Genomic DNA, 19,888 nt, shown 5'->3' with positions numbered 1-19,888 from the left:
TTTGAGAAGGCTGCAGATCTCCTGTAAGTCCTGTATAAAATTTTCTGGGCCTGTAGTGATATCTCACATACTCTACGATGTTCTTCAGCTACTTGCTTTTAGTCATCTGAGTCCTACCCACAGAGGGATGGCATTATTGTGTAAAACTGCTTTCCTTAGGAAACTGGTTGATGAACAGAGCATCAGTAGTACTGTAAATCTGTGGGCAGAAATCACAGAGAAAGAAATGATAAAATTGAGTTCTGGGTTATGGAGATTGTGTTTGTGGTTTTTCAAGGTTCACATTATATACAGTGAAGTTTCCAGTTGATGAGTCATATTACTTTTTCTGTCCATTGTGTATGTTAGTCCCTTAAACCCAAGTGAGCATCTACTTTAGCTAACTAAAGTAGACACTGTGAATATGGTCCTCCATGCTTCTTTTCACCTGCTTGTTCTTTTCTAGTGTTTTATTTCAGTAATGTTCATCCTGTAAAGTCTTAATTCATTAGTACATGGAAAAAAAAGAGTAGTGAATTTCAGTGGGTAGCATACTCTACTGTTTTTATTAAAAGTTGTGAAGAATGTGTTCTATATCAGAGAGATGTATGCAAATACTGTTTTCTAAAAGTTGTATTTGAATTTTCTTTGCAGTGGTTTGGTGACCTTGTGACTCCAGTTTGGTGGGAGGATGTGTGGTTGAAAGAAGGTTTTGCTCATTATTTTGAATTTGTTGGGACAGACTACCTCTACCCAGGGTGGAACATGGTAAGTCGGTTTCATTTTTTTAATTTGGAGACTCCACAGAAAAGCTGCTCTACTGTTATACTTTTGTTATAGTCAGGGACTGCTGAAAAATACCAAATGATGCATGCAAGTATCAGATGTCCAATGAAGCAAAATCACTAGGTGTGAAATAATTTGACAGCATTCCAAAAGTGTAATGTGCAATTTATTACAAAAGAAATAAGGTCATGTCTATCATAAGCCAATGTCCAAACAACTGCTCTCTCTCTGCTCAGGAACATTGTGGATTAAAGCAGTTTTAACATGGACTATTTTTGAAAATATTAAGAATATTGAATTTTATCCACAAACACAAGAAATGGGAAAAAGTGTTTGGCTAAAACATGCTGTGAAGCTGAGCATATTTTTTTCTTATGGTATTTTTTCTCTCCCTAAGTTTACTCTTTTTATCTTCCTGCTGTTATTTGTCTATCTAGCAATACATGTTAAGCTCTGGGGGCAAACTGAGAAGACCATTCTGGGACATTGTTTTGGAGTCCTTCTGCTATATCATGTCATACCTAGTCAAGTCCCAGTTTATATTAACTGCTATAGACTAGAAATGTTATGCTTTTAAGAAAAATATGAGATGTGAGACATCAGGATGAGAAGATTGTGTGTGAAACCATGTTGAAGGTTGCCACGTAAAATTAATTGTCCTTTGGAGGTTTTTTTCTGTTTGCTGTCCTTTTGTGTTTACACATTTAATTATTTGGCAAAATATTTGTTATAAATAAAGCTTCCCTGATGGAGATTTGTTGTAACTTGAATGTTTTGTTTAATCTCTTCCATACTAACTTCTGAAATGTTTTTTTCTCATTTCTGTGTGATTATTTATTCTTATCCCATTAACTTTTGTGTGCCATGAAGTAAAGATGCTATAGTTATGAATTAAAACTAATTTAAATAAAATAGTCGTATACAAGTACTTTTGCTTTACACGTGCTTCTTCTGAAGTTTAAATTATTTGTAATATTTTAATTTTTTCTTTCATGTGTCAATTTTAGTTTATAATTATAATTGCATTGTGAAAAAGAAGACAAATCTTTATCTGAACTGACATCTGTCTTGCATAGGTAGGCTTGTTGGGTTTACTAGGCTTTGGCTGTATTAAAATTCATTCTCTTCATCTTTATGAAAAACACATCCTGAATTACAATGTAATGATTCTAATTATGAATGCAATGAAATCTGGCAGGCCTTTATGATTTTAGCATGCTGAAATGTCATAGATGACAACATTTATACACTGAATTTTATCTTCAAATCATCAGTCGTTTGTTCTTCACATAATCAGTTTAACAAATCCAGAATAACTTTGCTTTAGAAGTCATTTGGAATATGGAATATTTGCTTGAGATTTCTGTGGAATGAATATAATATTCACTGTTATGCAAATGACATGCCCATCACGTGAAATCCTGGCATCTATATAGAATATAGGCAAAGCGAATAGATTGAACAAGGTATGACAGTTAAACTGGGAAACCAGACATGTGCTGCATAAATTAAAATTAACTACAGTAACATTGCTGTGCCTGAAAAAAGTGTTAATCTGTCAAGTTCTTCCTTAAATTAAAAAGAAGATAGACCTAAGCTTTTCACAAGGCTTTGTATATCATGGTCTTTGATATTAAAATAACCATAGTGACATATTTAAATAATTAATAAATTAGCAAAATGGAACATTTGATGGGTTAAACATTTAAACATTCTCTATTCTTTTGCAGGCTAGAGTAGAAACCAATACTGTGATGTATTAACCTTATTACAGAGACTGTAGGAAGAGGAAGCAAAAGTTAACAGTTACTGGAATTTGAGTCTCTGGTTATTTTTGTTATAAAAAATAAACCGTAAAACATACTTAGTGTTCAGATCATACTGACATTTATAAACTTGAGAAAATAAAAAGTAAGCATTTATAAAAAGTAAAACAGCCCCAAACAGCCCCCCACAAAAAGTGAAGGAGACAGTACAAGCTTCATGAATCAGTCGCAAAACCGAGAACTTCAAAGCTTATTCTCTGTAATGATGTTAAAACAGAGCAATATTCTGGCATTCTGGGTAGTGTTTTTTTGCCAGTAATTAATCCCTGTAGAAAAAAAAAATAGATTATGTTAGGATGTATGATATCACATCTCTTTGAATCATAAAACAGAGTAATATGCCCAAATCATATTTATTTTTAAAGAATTGGGAAAGTTATTTAACTTCTTTCTCTTGCAATTCTGAAATGTTACCTTTGAAAGTTTCCTTAAGAAACAGACGAAAATATCAAATTCAGCTTATTTAGAGTTTATTAAAGATTTTTTGTCACATTTTCTTTTGGATCAATGTAGAAGCAGAAGACTTTTATCTGAAAATACAACTTGGACAATACTGACACATTTGAATCAAATGAATCTTCCTACCTAACTTGTCGCATAGTCTACTGGCACAAGCTTTCATCATTAAAGCTCCATAAACCCCTAAAGTTTTCCTGTGACTTTTCTGATTCTGCTTCTTTTTTAGCAGAGCTGAGTATTTTTCAGTGTCCATCTTATCTGGCATTCACAGACTTGATGTGGCTGAACCTGAGACTCTTGAGAGCATGTTCACAGCTATTATAACTTAAACTGACTGTGTTCTGCACATAGCAGAGGGCCATGGGTTTTGTCTGAAACGTTTTCTGGCTTTCCCTTCTTCTCTAGGTTCTTTAGATTGCAAGAAAGATGTATGGATAACAATATTGACTGAACTGCTGTAACACTTTCTTGAACTTTCCAACAGGTTTAGAATTTCTTGTCTTGTCCAGGAGGTATTTGCATACTTGACCTGATCTAAGTGGACCTGCTTCTGCAGAGGGGTTGGACTAGATGATCTCTAAAGGTCCCTTCCAACCCTACCATTCTATGATTCTATGATTCTACTTCATCAGGCTTACATAATCATAATGAGAAAGGAAATCCAGTCCTTGTGAAACCCTTGCCATCCTTATGTCCTGGATCCTCCTATTAAAATTTAGTTTGAAGAACAGAATGAAGAATCATTCTGATGGAAGTATCTGCTGTCTGTTGTAATTAATATAAGATACGTCAGGACTCTCCAGAGGAAGTGGATGAAGTTTTACTGGTTTTAAAACAAGAAAGTGTCCTTTTTTTGTGCTGACATCATTCATGGTTCCACCACTGGTCTTAATATCTTTTAAAAAATTTAAGTTATTGAATATCAAATCTAGAAATTCTCATTTCCTTCTGTCAGATAAAAAAGTCCTTGCGTGTCACTTTTTTCCTCTTGAAGCTGAAGCTACCTTTGATTTTGCGGCAAGTATATCCCTACTGTACAGTTATTAAGACATTTGCCATGAAAATGAATTAACCATTCTTCCCATTTCAGCCTCTTGCCGTCTTTATCCCACAAATTAGGAATTTAAAAAAAAATTCTTCTTCTGAAATATCTCAAATTCTTAACTCTCATTCTTCAAGGTCTTGGAAGTGTAAACATTTGTTTATATGTTTTGAGGATGATTTTAAAAAGAAAACTGTCTCTGCAAACTGTTCTGCTGTTCTACCCAGAGATCAGTGAATTTTGCTTGATCATGTGTATGCAGAGTAGTCATCTGCATGTGAATTCCCCGACTTGCTATTTCATGGCTTAGAAAGAGGAGAGGTCACCATATAACTGTTTGGTTGTCTTTCCATGCCACTAAAAAGCAACAGCAGCTGGATGTGAGTTCTTGATCTGTAAGATCTTACAGCTGATAGAAGGTAATTCTGACCTCTATGGAAGGTACCTCTGATAGTTTTAGGATCAGAGAAAAGGGAAAATTACAACATTAAACTCCGTTCTACTTCATAGTTCCATCTTTCCTCAACTGCTCACCTCCCTCCTTTCAGAGGCGCATTTCCAATTATATAGTCCATCTTCCTTTCTGCTTGTTTCTCTCATTATCCTGAAGTCTTTTGTTTGTGGCTTTGTAAAGGAAGGAATTCAGCTGAGGCTTAGAGATCCAGGAATTTATTGGCTGATCTTTTGCCTTCTGATTTTCTGGTAGAAGGAACCATCATGTTTGTCCTTGAATGTCTCTGATATTGGGGCAGATTTTGAGAAGTATGACAGCAGGAATTACTAGCATGTAATTTTCCCTTTCATCCATCAAATGAACATCAAATACTTCAGCGATCAGTACCTGGCTTCCTGCTGAGAAAGCATTTCACAGAGCCCAACTGCCTTCTCCCTTTTCTTTATTATATAAAAATTAGCTTTGCTGACAACTTTATTGGCTGAGTCAAGGTGTAGTACATCAGTGATAGCTTTGAAACCTCTGTCTTCTCTGTCTGTTGAAGCTCTGGGATAAGATCTCCCACTTTCCTTTGTGTTTACTATGTTTATAGTTAAGGTTGGTCATATTTTCCAGAAATTCTCTTAGTATTAAAAAATTATGATTAAAGTATTCGGAGTAAAACTTTGTGTCTACATGGAAGAGCACGCGCTGTCTTTCTGAAAGTGAACTGTGCTTCCTTCATGCTGTTAAGTTCCAGTCTACATGATCCTGCCATTACTAGAGGCAGCTGAAAATAATGACGTTGCATGTCAACATTTCTGTGTTAAAAATACTTGCTGCAAGAAGCTACCTCTGCCTAAAAAAGTTAATACAAAAACATTTGACTGAACATCATTAATTAACTACTTTGAACATCATGCAACATGCTGCCCAAATTCTTGATAAATGTTAACTGCCTTTCTCATTGACTCAGTTGAAATAGTAAAAGTGAATTATGACCATTAGACACGTGAATCTTTAATATGGTTTGACTCAGATTGACTCCTGAAGTAGTTCTCTTCATTGGTAAAGTTATTTTAGGCATTGTTTGATTCATAGAAAACACTGAAAATCGTTATGAGTTTTGAAATAGACTTAAAACACAGGCCTTTGTGATTTATTTCATTATTATTCTGGCATTTCAGACTTGAGCTGTAGCTGTCTTGATCCTTCTAACCCAACATAAATATCATGCTGGCTCAGCATTGAGAGAGATTCAGCCTCTTGTTTTTTAAAACTACTTTCATCTCTTCTTTTTTGGTTAAAGTCTCCCCATGCCAGTATAAAGTAAGCCTTTAATTAATACCACATGGAGTGTTTTTTCTCCCAATAACTGCTCAGTGAAGTCAGTCCTGTATGATTTTCTGTTTCAACTCAACTATGGGGGAAGCTTTCAATGTAAAATTAACCAGAATCTCATGTATAATTGACTTTGTCAGGAAAAAAAAAAGAGATGTGTAAAGGTAAGCAGCAAGATCTTCTGGTTGTTAATTACTGGACCTTTTTAAGTATACCAGTTTAGAAATCCTTATACTAAATTTATCTTATAGCTAAGTAAATTTCCATCTCCAGGTGGTTTTCTTTTGCACAGTTTCTTTTTTATGCTCTGGCAAGGTGGATTGATATATGGATTTCTCAGCTTCAAGTAGTTAACTCTTAATGTTTAGAGATTAACTAACCTAACACTGCCAAACCCAACCCTAAACTGTGATCCTAAATGTCTCATCTACATGTCTTGTGAATATCTCCAGGAATGATGACTCATCTGCTTATCTGGGCAGCCTGTTCCAGCGCTCAACAACCCGTTCAGTGAAAAAGTTCTTCATAATCTCCAATCTAAACCTCCCTTAGCACAACTTGAGCCGATTTCCTCTTTTCCTACGATTCATTACTTGGGGAATACCCTGACCTCCACCTCACTACAGCATCTTTCAGGTAGTTGTAGAGAATGATCATGTCTCTCCTCAGACTCCTTTTGTCCAAACTAAACACACCCAGCTCCCTCAGCTGCTTCTCATAAGACTTGTTCTCTAGGACTCTTTCCCAGCTTTGTCACCTGTCTCTGGACGTGCTCCAGCACCTCAATGTCCTTCTTGTAGTGAGGGGACCAGAACTGAACACAGTATTTGAGGTGAGGCCTCACCAGTGCTGAGTACAGGAGGACAATCACTTCCGTGGTCCTGCTGGCCACACTATTTCTAATACAATCCAGGGTGCCATTGGCCTTCTTGGATGCTGCTGGCTCATGTTCAGGTGGCTGTTGACCAACACTGCCAGATCCTTTTCCGCAAGACAGCTTTCCAGCCACTCTGCCCCAAGCCTGTAGTGTTGCCTGGAGTTGCTGTGGCCCAAGTTCAGGACTTGGCACTTGGCCTTGTTGAACCTCTTACAGTTGGCTTCAGCCCATTGCTCCAGCCTGTCTAGATCCTTCCAAAGAGCCTTCCTGCCCTCAGGCAGATCAACACTCCAGCCCAGCTTGGTGTCATCATTAAACTTACTGAAGGTCCACTCCATACTCTCATCCAGAGCACTGATAAAGATGTTAAACAGAGCAGACACCAGCGCTGAGCCCTGGGTAGCACCACTAGTGACTGGCCAATAACTGGATTTAACTATGTTCAACACTACTCTTTGGGCTCAGCCTTCCAGACAGTTTTCCACCCAACAAAGAGTACATCTGTCCAAGCCATGTGCTGTCAGTTTTTCCAGGAGAATGCTGTGAGAAACAGTGTGAAAACCTTGTAAAATGTCCAGATTGACCAAATCCACAGTCTTTCCCTCATCCACTAAGCAAGTCACCCTGTCATAGAAAGAGATCAGACTAGTCAAGCCTGCCTTTCATAAAGCCATACTGGCTGGGTCTGATGACTTGATTGTCCTGTATGTGCAATGTGATAGCACTCAAGATGATCTACTCCATTTATAAGCATGTAAACAGAAAGAACTTGGTTTTGGCCCCCAGTGGATCTTTTCTAGCCGTGAGGTATTTTATCAAACCTTAGATTTCTTCATAGATGATAGTCCTCTGTAGTTTGTTAAACCTCACTGTGAAATATATTGTATTAGAATTGAACTGCTGATAGTATATATGCTGTATATGGTGTTCTATGATTGCTTTCAAAATTTGCCCCGATTTCTTTTCCCCTAGGGTGCACTTTCTCTATAAACCCAAGTACTGAGTCTTGCAAATGCTTGTTTTGTCAGGCATGAGAGATCAGTTGTCTCCTTTGTATTCCTGATGGCTGGTAAAGCTCTATATTTTGGAGAAGATATTTTCAGCGAATCATTTGCAGCTTCGCACACCAATATTAAGCTTTATTCATGTAGATTTCTCAGTCCATAAACTGCTTGAATGTCTGTCCCAGAACAAAGGCGATGCGTTTAGTATTGAGGCCTTTGATCTCTTCTGCATACTAATTAACAGTTTTGGCTTCCATTGTGCTATTCTTTTTGTTCCACTATTGGATGATTTCCAGTTTTTCTTTTTTTACTTTTCTTTGTTTTCCCTGGTATTTCATAATAATTTTTGGAAATGATTTTTATGTTACTAACTTTAAGTATTGCGTTATTTTCATGTGAACTTGTTCTCCCATATTATACCTCGACATGATATTGTAAAATCACCACCAGCAATTTCTTTCCATTACATCATTGTTATCTGGTTATGCACAATAAAATTTTAATGACACTTGAAGGTACAGCCTTTTCTGCCAAAAAATGTTATTTCACAAATGCTTTCTTTCCATTTAGAGGTAGACTAGTTGAATGGTGGGCATCCCGTTGGAAATTAATACACAAAGACTGAAAACTGCCTTCCTACCAAGAACAACGTTAAAATAAATCAGAACTGGAAGGCTTTCTTGTGCTTAGCCATTTTCTTACTTCCGATTCTTTTTGCTATGAAATGATTTACACTATGGATCCACATTTAAAAATCTCCATATTATTTCCATAATATGGAGGAATTGCTATGGGTGGAAAGTTTCTTTCTCTGTTAATTGTAGCATTCATGCTGCTTTTACCCAAAGCAGTGAAATTGCATTTTCACAATGACTAAATGTTGGCTAAGGAGGAAAGAACACAAAGAATGGGTAAGCCTTTCAGGTCAACATTATACCAAACACAGCAGGTCTTATTGGTGAGGGTTAAATAAGTAATTCCTATGAAGAGACAAATACTTGAATCTAGTGACCACAGGTACTTGGGAAATAATCTGAAAATGTAAATTTTTGAAAAGAATGTTTGGCTGATAACAGCACTTCAGTCTCTGCACCTGGAATCTTTTTCAAGAGCGAGAGGGAAAGCAACCAGAAGTAATAGATGTATTTCCTTCACAACACAGGTCTGGTCTCCCAGACTTTGGCTATCCACAGTTCAAGAAAGGCTCTGAGGAGACAGGACTCCACGTAAGCAGTAGGAAGATAAGCAGAGAGGCTTCTTGCTTGCCTTTTAGAGAAGGGCACACATTTCAATGGAAACACTATGTCCTTGTTTCAGACTAGACTTTTGCTGCTGTCATACCACCTCCTGCTCAGAGCTTTGGCCCTGTGTTAGCACTGCTCAGCCTTGAATTTGTATGTAGCTGCCAGCACTTTCCCAGCAAAGCCTCAAGGCTCATCTGAATCCCCCTTTTCCTTACAGGCAAATGACAGTCCTTGCCTTTTCTCTTGCAGCTGAACTCTCTCAGAGGAGGGTCATCTTGAACAACATTTTGTCTTTGTTTCACATCTAGCTGCAAACCTGTCTCCTACTGTGTTGACAGCTCACTGGCCTCATTAAATGCATTCTAAGATTGATTTTTTTTTTTACAATTTCTGTGCTAGGTGTTTCTTTAGTCCTGTAGGTATCATGTTAAAACAGATCAATTCTACTGCACTGCATTGGATAAAAGAGCTAGGGAGCAGAAAGCCTCTCTTTCCTGAGTATAAACGATTTAGTCACGTGTTGGCTTTTTCCCCTTAGTTTGCTGATAGGACTTCGATAGCTGAGGTAGTGTTTCTTCAACATAATTAATGCAGTTTTAGTTTCTTTCTGCATTATCTGTTTCCTGTTGCCTCTTCAAGCTGCAAGGCCCTGTCATGCAGCAAACTCCTCTCTTTTTCTCTCTCTCTGGAGTTATATTTGAGTCTGCTTTTGAAATCTGCTCTCAAAGGCTGTGTACTGAAAGGAAAAGGTGGACTGTTGTGGAATGAGTTTATCTTTATAAGTCAAAAGTCTTAATTCTCACTAAAGTGCAGATTTACATGTCTGGAGACATGGTGACTGTTACAGCTGTACCCCGGTGTGGTAGTCAGCTTTAAGTTTAAAGGAAGACTTTTCTGCTATGGCAACTTGAATGAGTGGTCATGAATCTAAAATGCCCCTTTTCTGCTCTTCAGGGGATATGCTAAACAGACAAACACAGTGTATCCTATCCTCTTTATATCTTTTGTATTCTTCCCTTGATGTTTTGTATATGCTGATATTCTTGATTCCAGGTTCTGCATTTAAAGTGTTAATTTGTTATTAACAGGGGTCCTTTTAATGAGTTAAGTCAGTAACAATCCACTCTGACAACTATTAGTTAACTGTAATGTCCCCACTTAAATGTGGACATGTCTCTGTAACTGTGTGTGTTCATACCTATATACATTACATATATTCTGATGAAATTGGTGCTTTTTTACTGACTGATAGGGAATGTGAGTAGGGTGTAACCAAAGCATCTACAATCCCTTAGCAGTTTTCCCCTGGGTAGGACTGTCATAATTGTTTCCCTGCACATTGTTTCTTCCCATTAAAAAAGGGCAGTTACTAGCTGCATATGCCTGAGAAAATTTGGAAATGAGCAATAATACGAACAAGACATTACTTTTCCCTTCACAAACCTTACCTCATGCAGCCAGCTGAGAGCACTAAGAATGTGTTAGGTAATTGGCTTTCCAGCATCCCTTGTTTTTAATTGCCTGAATATACAGTAAGCTCAAGGTACATTTCTTGTGGTCTAATGAATTTTAACATAAAAGTTTATTTCCAGATGGATCAGCACTGGAACAGCTTTTTGACTGTCTTATAAATAGAGTTTGAATTATTATATTAATACCAAAACCTTGCCAGAAATTAAACATAGAATTTATTATGTAATTGTGTGGCAGTTTTATCCATGGACCTCAAGGTGGCTTTCAGAAAAATGCAACATTCCCTAGAGTTTCTTTATGTTATGACACTGGATTTACGTTAATTTAGGAACTGTTGTAATTTAGATAAAGTTTGATATATGTCATTTCAGGGTGAAAAAAGCTTATTAAAACCTTCCATAATTTTTAATTAGCTCATTACATTTATTTGTGACTTGAAAAAACAAGTAAATAAAACTCTTTTCTCCTGACACAGTCTTTTGCTTTAGAGGAATCTATATGAATGCAATATGAGGAGTTTTTAAGTCATGTCATTTCTCAGCTGAAAAAGTCTCATCTAGTTGCACTGTCGAAGTGAGTGCAGCATAATTCATAGAGTATACATGAAGATTTAATTAAAGTTGCTGCCAGAGTAAGTATGCAGCAGTTTTGACATACCACTGCAATCCATATTTACAGAAGGTATGGAAACAATTTAGTATATTGGATCTTGTTTGGGTTTGCATCTGCCTCTAATGTAGCTGTGACTTTGACTATGACATGTAAATTCTAAATGCAGCTACTGTCCCACTTGTAAAGAGAGATAATAATGGTTTCCTTCAAATGGAAGTTTAAAAGCTTGTAGAGTGTTAGGTCTTGTGGATAAAGGATTTCTCTGTCAGAATTGTGAAAGACAATTCAGGCATCTGTGGTGACACTGCTGTGGTCTCTGTTCATTGTCCTGTCCCACGTTGACCTGCTGTGTGAACTTGGCACTTGGAGCCAAGTGACTTAAACCTCACTAAATAAAGCAGTAATAAAGCAGTAATAATTGTACTTAGCCACCTCTGTCAAAAGTTTTCATACCTATTTATGTGACGAGCTCTACAATTTGTAGCATCCACGTATTTTTGTGATTGAGGACCATGCCATTTCTCTTCTCTCCCCACTCCTTGTAACTGTGAGTGAATAGTTCTAATCAGAATTTCAGTGTGCACTGACAGATTTTGATTCATTTAACAGTTGCTAATGTAATTTCAGTCAGCTTTCATTGCAGCAAAAGATCTCAAGGCAGAGGAATCTCTGGTGCCAGAATTAGTTCCTGTCTAGTCTATATACCTGTTCAAGATTGTAGGAGGTTATGTTGGCTTACAATCAAATCAGAAGGTCTGATTTTAGTCAGTTGTCATATAGAGGTGGCTCTGATGACTGTGCATCATTTCTGTGTTGTAAAAGTGTATTTTTTGGTGATTTTCCTGCATATGCTATATTTCAGGAAAAGCAAAGATTTCTGACAGATGTCCTACATGAAGTGATGCTGCTGGATGGTTTGACCAGTTCACATCCAGTATCCCAGGAGGTGCAACAAGCCACAGACATTGACAGGGTGTTTGACTGGATTGCCTATAAGAAGGTGAGACTAATTAAACCTGTCTGTATATATATATATATATATCAGTAGCTATTATAAGATCACGTTATATCTATAAAAAAAATACCATCATGAAAATACATACATTACAATGGTTACTAGCTGGGAAGCTTTAATTTGAGTGGAATATATTTGGAATGTGCTACAGTGATTTTAACCAATTACATTCAAGACATTGAGTGTTATTAAATGTTATAAATACACTTGGGAGGCTGTCAGAATTCAGAAAAAAAATTTGAGTGTCTTTATTGCTATTTATTTTGTGGCAGTATTTGAATTGTTATATACTTTAAAGAGCAGAAGGATGTGTAGTTTTTGTCCTATGGAAACTCTGTGGAAAACTTATTAGGTACTGAAGTTAAAAGTACTGTTTTTTCTGGGATTTTTTTTATGCATGAGAGTTCTTCTGTCAGCTAATGAAAACTCTGAAATTGCTGAACAGTGAGAGTGGAGGAACAGGCAGGTATTAAATTCAGGCAATTTCAAATTGTATTTCAATGGGAGTATTTTGGCCAGCTTTGGGGCTGAATAGCTTCTGTGCAGGAGTGAGAGGGCTGACTAGGCTTAGTTGCTTGTTCATCATATGACTAGGCTTGCTGTTTGTGTATGATCCAAAAGCTGGTGGTGGGATGATGTGTAATACTGTGTCAGAATTTCATGACCAAACTGACGTGATATGTGGTGCAGAGGCTGCTGTCTGCAGCCTTCTGCTATGAAAGTTGTACTGGAGCTCCCTGATGATGGTTCAGTAATGAAGGTCTTTTGACTATCACTCTTGTGTTTGATAGTACCATAGGCATCACCTAATGATAGTCATCATTAGCTACCTAACACCAGTCTGTAATAAGACAGCAGCAGCACAGAGCATATCGAGCCTCCAGTTTATCCAGTTCTCATTCTGGGTGAAAAAGAGGTCTATCATCTCTTATCATTATCAATTATTTCCAATCAGTATTAACTTCAACTTGATGCTCTTCCATTAAAGGATCTTATGCCTTTAAGGATAAGCAAATGAAAGTGTGTGTGTATGTCCATGTAATATGTGCAGGATGTAATATGCAAATAAAAAATACTTGGGAAAATATTTTAAAATGCTGGAATTGTTCAAGAGCTCAAGTAACATTTTAAAAAAAAATCCCTTAGCTGGCTTTGAAAACATTACTCTTGGTCAATTAAGCTATAATAGCCAGCAGCGTTTACTGCACTAAAGTATTCTCCTTGTTTAAATGTTTCTGTCCTATGTTTGCTGGTGATAGCTGAACCTCGGTAGGTTCAGAGGCTTATCTCACATCAGTATCTTCATATTTCAAACTAATTATTTTTTCTAATTAATGTGATAATAATAATATCACACAGTAAACTGTAATACTTGACATTTATCTTTTCATCTTATGAACACTTTGCAAACATTAAGTAATTTTCATTTACATTAAAATGACAAATAGGACAGTAGGACACATCTGTATACTGTTAGCTATTTTGTGCAGGCTAATAGGATCATTCTGTTTTCTGTGCAGATTAGAGTACAATCCTTATCTCGTATCTGTCCATTTAAAGGTTCCTTTTACAGTGTAACAGTGCCATACTCAGTGGATACAGCAGTGTGTCCACTCAGCTGCTCTGATGATCAGCTCTCCGGAACCTTTTGTGGTACCAAATGTGTTCATAGCAGGGCCTGATTCTGTAATTTGTTAACCCAGATATCTGATCTAGCAAACCACCTGAGGAATGGCAATGGAAGAATTTACTTACACACTTTCATCAATGAGGAGGTTAAAAGACTCACCTTTCACTCATGAAGTCTTTGTTTTCATGTCTTGCTCCTCTCTGTAGCCATTCTTCCCTTTGGTTTAGATACGTAATATGATATCTAATAAGAAAAAACTTTCCTGACTGATTTCTTAGCTCCTCTTTTCATTGCTTCTGTATCTTCCTCCAAGCATCTGACAGTGTTTCCTTTTGAGGATAAATTAGGACAAATTTAACATTTTGTAGATTCTATGTAGTTTCATTCCTATGTAACCTTGTATGCATTCATACACAGGTTGTACTTAAAGTCAGCTGGGGAAACAAGCTCATTTAATAGACAGCTAGAATATTTGCTTATGCTTTTAGCTCTCTAGTGTCTGCCAATATAAATACTGTGATGAATGGTATGTCAATAAAATCCAAAAGGTAATATTATACTGAAGGCTTTTACCTGGTCAGGCACGTGCCCAAATATTTTCAGGTGCCTCATAAGCCCTCTTTACACAATGAGCCTCACTGGAGAGATATTGTTGTTGGTATTTCTGAGATGGCTTTTTGGTTGTTTGCTAACTGATTTTTTTAAATTGCTGTCAAGTATTAAGGTCGCATGAAATTTGTCTGTTGACTCTAGTAAACTTTGCATCAAGACCATCAGTGAGGACTTCTCTACCATCATAAATAAAACATTAATTTTTAAACAGTCCAGTACTGTGTGCTTTTCCCTACATTTTAGTATGTAGTTTGTTTTGTTTTGGTTTTTTTTTAAATTCCCTGGGATCTTGAATTGTCCATTCTTCCATCATGATTTTCTACACGATACTGAAATGGTGAAACTTTCTTCCAGATCATTTTGTTTCAGTGCAATGACATTCATAGATTTCATAGAATGTCATTGTCATTTAATTGTCTTTATTGGCATCAATATTATGTGAATCAATTAGACATCATTTAAGTGCCTATCTCTGCTAGACAGCTGTAATTTTAAAGATATGCCTCTTTTTCTGTCTATACACTTTACAGATGACCATTGAAACTGTGCTGTTTAAATACCTTGGAGTTGAATATACTTTTAATTTCCACTTTCTTGCCCTTGTTGATTGCACATGTTAAGAAATCTCATGACATAAAGCCCTGAAGAATGGTATTCAGATGATCCCACAAGCAGAGTGAAACAGCCTGCAGCATGGCAGCATACAATATTTTTCCACTTAAGCTGTTGAGGGTAATGTTTGCCTCTTTCAAAAACATCGTACTAGTCATTCTTCAGATGGGAACTTGTCATCCTCCACCAGGACCACAAATGTGTAGAGAAAAATGAGAAGTCGTGATAGTTCATTAATAAACAGTACTGGTAGATGATTCAAGGCTCTCAAATACATCAGAGTGGATATGTCTTCCTAGTGCAGCTGGAAGTGAGATAGCGTCCTCCCACGATGATGGGAAAAGTGGTTATATCCCAAGTGCAGTAGGAAATATAGCCTGTTGAACACAAGAGTGAGTCTGAGAATTGTTAAATCAAAGCAAAAAGCGTGACAGCCTTTCCCCACCAGAAATAACTGACAGCAGGAATCATAGCCCTGGAGAGCTGCATCAATGGAGGACAAGAGAGTGCAGCAAGAATAACATGAGGAGCAACAATAAGCAAGGAACAACTGGCTGTAATAAAATGGAGAAACAAGACAGATGCTTCTCAAAGGGAGCAGCCAGATCCAGAGCAGTGTGAGGGAGAGAGATCGAAGACAGAACTAAAGAAGTCATGGCCCTAGATAAGCAGTCACAGCCAGATAAGAGAAGGGATGAAAGGGCACCAAGGACACTAGAGAGCCAGATGATATCTGAAGTTGTTTCCGTCAGCTGACTGCATGCTTTGAAGCATGCGGGTTGAAGATTCTGGCAGCAATCAGAGCAGGCAAGACCAGTATGATGGAGTGTAACTATAAAAGTAATCCCAATAGAGTCTGTCTTGGCAAGTGACAAACAATAATCAAACCAAAGAAAAGGATGACTAGAAAAGGAAGAACATTCCTTTTTTTTCCTCCCTGTAAGCAAAATTAACCTCAGCAGTGAGGTCAGTTACTGGCCCTGGCTTTGTAATGCAAATGATTTATATTTCCTAAACTTTTGCATGTATAATTTTATCTTCTTAACTCTATGCCATTTCTTTAAAAATGCTTTTCATTGCTTTCCATATAGAGTGATAGAGGAAGATATATTTCTCATAATAATAAAGGGAGGCTGCTCCTTGCCTCCTCTCAAACGCAATGTTCTGCATTAGGAAATATCTTCAACTGAAAATTTACGCAAAATGAAATGCTTATCTTCCCTGTATGTTGGAATAACAGTCTGGCAAAGGAGAATGTAAGAACTCAAAGCAGTGGCGTGCTCACTGTTTTGAGTGTAATTCTGTTTGAAAAATTACAGCATAATATTTCCTGCAAGGATGTGGAAGAATAGGAAGGTTAACCATGGTCCCTGAAAACTTTATACTTTTAACTTGCATCTTGGACACTGGGAAAGATATTGACACTGTAATAACAAAATAAAACACACATCTCCCTCTCAAAAGTGTGTTCTGCCCAGTAAAACCAGGGTTAGCATTAGAGTGACATCCGCTCAGTTCATGAATGCAGTGAAAATGTGACAACGTGCATCTATGAAGTGACCACAGAAAAGGGAAAGTAGTTTGTTATCAGTGAAAGAAATACTGGATAAATACTTATAAATAGTAAAATATATTAAAATACATAGCAGATATCCAGATATTTAAAAGTCTCACAATACAGGTGTTTTTACAACCCACTGCCTTAGAGCAGTGTAAAGGGAGAAATTTTTGTTCTCCCTGACTAGTTTAGCCATGATTTCCTCTGTAAATGCCCTGAACTCCTGGATGAGTGTTTGCATGATGCTGTTTTCTGTTCCATGGTTTGTGAGTACAGCAGGCCAGTGACCAGATCGCAGAAGATGCTTTCAGGAGCCATTTGTTGGTAATGCGTTGTAACAGAGGCAGTATCTTGTAATGAAAATAATTTCTTTCTATTTAGATAAAAAAGGTTGTAGATCATTACTGCTTTGAATATGTAAGCCATCAAAACTCAGACTTGTTGAAACCTTTAGGTTCAAGTTCAGCACAGCCCCAAGAAGACCTAAGTATACAGGTTGTCTCACTCCAACTGGTGAGTCTTAGTGCATAAAACTAGGCAGGTACTTCTGGATACTTAAAATACTCTTAAGGCATCTGAACACCTTCCTGATTCAAAACAAACTGGCATTAACCTTTTGCACTGTTTAGTGTATACTAAGATAGCATTTTCTGAAGAAGAAACATAGAAACTATTGTGTGTGGTACATAAACAGCTATACACCTCCTCTGCTTCAGGAGGATTACATTCCCCATACTGGGGAGAAAAGTATATAGATTTGATTTGAAATAATAAAAATGGAGCACAAATGTTAGTAAAAGCATTTTATTTTAAAGAAGAGATCGTTAGACTAGGTTGGTCAGTCAAGGCAGAGCAATCAGGAAGATGCAACCTGTCTTCTGCCTGCTTTCAGTTGAAAAGCAATGGCAAATGGCAACTTCCAAGGGCTGGAGGAGGTGATCAAAGCAGAAATGGCAGTCGTAGCTCAAGATACTGTGCTATAACATCGTTTCTCATACTTCTTTCCTCAACAGGGGGTAGAAGGACTAGAATAGTGCATCTGTCTCCTATAGGTTTCCATGACTTAAAGTGTTTCTAAGCTGGATGTACATGGAGGTACCAGCCCCTACGCTAGAGTTCCTGAAATGCCTTTTCTGTTTCTTCACTTTTGCTTTGTAGTGGTCATTTTCAGCAAAGTGCAAAGCTGAAAGTACCTTTGTAAGCCTTTACAGGTAGTTTCTGTTTTTTCCATGAAGGAGCCAAAAAAACAACGATACCTGAGTAAAGGCAAAGGATGACTTTTACTGATGCATATCTCAGTTCAGATCAGTAAAATGAGCAACAATTAAAGGTGTTAAAGTAATTGGAGCAAATGGTAAGAATTAGAAATGGAAAATAAATTGGAGGTAATGAAATACAATGGAAGGAAAAAAAAATTGACATAAAAATACGTTCTTGCAGGACCTCTGTTCAGGAGAGAACTCTCTGGAACAACCTTGGCCCCACTGGGTTGGATTTTTTTTGTTATTGCCTTTTTTTAAAGCCATGTTTAAGAACTGTGCAATTTCTGAAGCTTAAAAGAAATATTAGAAGAGAGAAAGTAGAATGGCATGTTTAATTATACTTAGTTACAAATCAGTCTTAGGCAAATGGTTTAGATTCTTAATGTTGTATATATATAGTGAGTAAAAAAAGGAAGATAAATTTTCATGCTTAATGAGAACAAGTATGGTCAAATAGACCTGGTTTTAATATTTGATGAGATTAAATGTGTGGTTGGTAAAGATAAATTGAGTTGAGATATAAAGTTTTAAAGATTTTGTTATATGATGACATAAACTGTAGCTCAAAAAATGCAGTATTATACCATGTCACTACAGAACATATTGGCTGGATCAATAGATGGCTAGCAGATGATACTCATCCCCAAGTTGGTCATCAATGGAGTTTTATTTTACTTAATTTGCTTTTGAATACTCTGTGGAGCTGGTTAGTAAAATGGTGATGCATTTCTTCTTTAAAGTGAAGTAACTGTGACCATGTAAACACTTCTGTATACATTCATCATAAAAAGGGAAATCCTTGTCTGCTGCTCCTAATGTAAAATATGGATTTGTGGAGCCAGTGTTATTATTACAGGACATTCTTAATATATTCGGTTTTAAGATGCACTGGTTTATTGACCACTTACTTACTTAAATTCCAATGATGGCCCATCTTTGTAAATAATGTCATCAACTTTTTGTGTTTGGGCATCCTTGAAGACTTCCTCATACAAGCAGTTAACGAAAAAGTATAATGTGCTTTTGTCCTTGTCAGTGGTGTCAGAACATGTAAAAGAGATTTTGATGGTGAGGGTAAATAAAACTCCTGTTCTTAATGGAATCCCGATAGCATTTTGTCTAGACAACTGATACATTTTATTATTCAAGGAAAATGATGTGACAATATCTACCTGAAGGACATGATTAGATATGGTCATTTACTGCTGAATTTGTTCTTTGTGTCATATTCCTAAAATTTGCAACAGAATTTATGACTAATACAAACATTTCAGCAAAGCTCATCCTGCCATCTGACCATTTTGGTATTATCCAGCCCTAGAGCAGCTGTGTTTGTCAGAATAGAAAATGATTATGATTTCCCAGTGAAAAGCTCTCCTTGAATATACTGTTGCTTTTTCAGTGATGTTTTGGCATCAGATAAATGGCGTTACAATTTATAAAAGCAACATAAGATGCCTTTATGCATCCTTGATGATTTAGCGTAGTACATTACAGGTTTATAGGTATATTGGCTGATTTAAAAAAACATTGTCTCATCCACACTGTAAGATTTTAAAAATGGTATAAATTTAATTTGTTCATTAAAATATATCCTGGTTTTATTGCTGAGTATCAACAGCACATTAACTTGTGAGTGTGCACTGCTTGATGAACAAATACCAATTGGAAATTCTGTATTATTTTAAAAAGTAAAGAAGATAAATTCAATTATTTTTTTATTCTATTCTGTAGTGTTAAAATCAAGGAGGGATAGGTTTTCTGGGCTCCTCTCCATAAATGCAGTCCCTTACTTTTAAACAATTTGTTAGTACGTGCACGGAAACCAGTCAGATGCAAAATCAGCCAAGTGCATACTTACTTGCTTAATTTTATGTGTGTAAACTGTGAAATTTAAGTTAAGTTGCTTACGTGCTTAAGGAACTTCAGTGTATCACTAAATGTTGGCCTGGACTAAGACCTTCAGGATTAGACATGTATTTTGTACTAGTATGCTGCATAGTCTGCATATACCTATCTCCTTCCTTCCTTCTTGTTACAGCTATTAAAGGGTTTTTCCAAAGGGAAAGTCTCTAGGAATTAATTTGGACTTTTACATTTCTGCTACAGGAAGGAAATCATAG

At 36.7% G+C, this 19,888-nt stretch overlaps 1 protein-coding gene across 1 annotated transcript in view; it reads left to right on the top strand.

Annotated features, from left to right (window-relative positions):
* The window catches only part of TRHDE (thyrotropin releasing hormone degrading enzyme), a 216,162-nt gene that overhangs the window by 90,372 nt on the left and 105,902 nt on the right, over window positions 1–19,888 (top strand). Inside the window, exons 5-6 of the mRNA XM_061997273.1 lie at window positions 634–747; window positions 11,939–12,076. Coding sequence (XP_061853257.1) covers window positions 634–747; window positions 11,939–12,076 — 252 coding nt within the window. The remainder of the gene's footprint in view (window positions 1–633; window positions 748–11,938; window positions 12,077–19,888) is intronic.

Source organism: Colius striatus, chromosome 1, assembly GCF_028858725.1.
Source record: "Colius striatus isolate bColStr4 chromosome 1, bColStr4.1.hap1, whole genome shotgun sequence".
NCBI lineage: Eukaryota > Metazoa > Chordata > Aves > Coliiformes > Coliidae > Colius > Colius striatus.
This window is presented reverse-complemented; position numbering and strand designations above follow the sequence as displayed.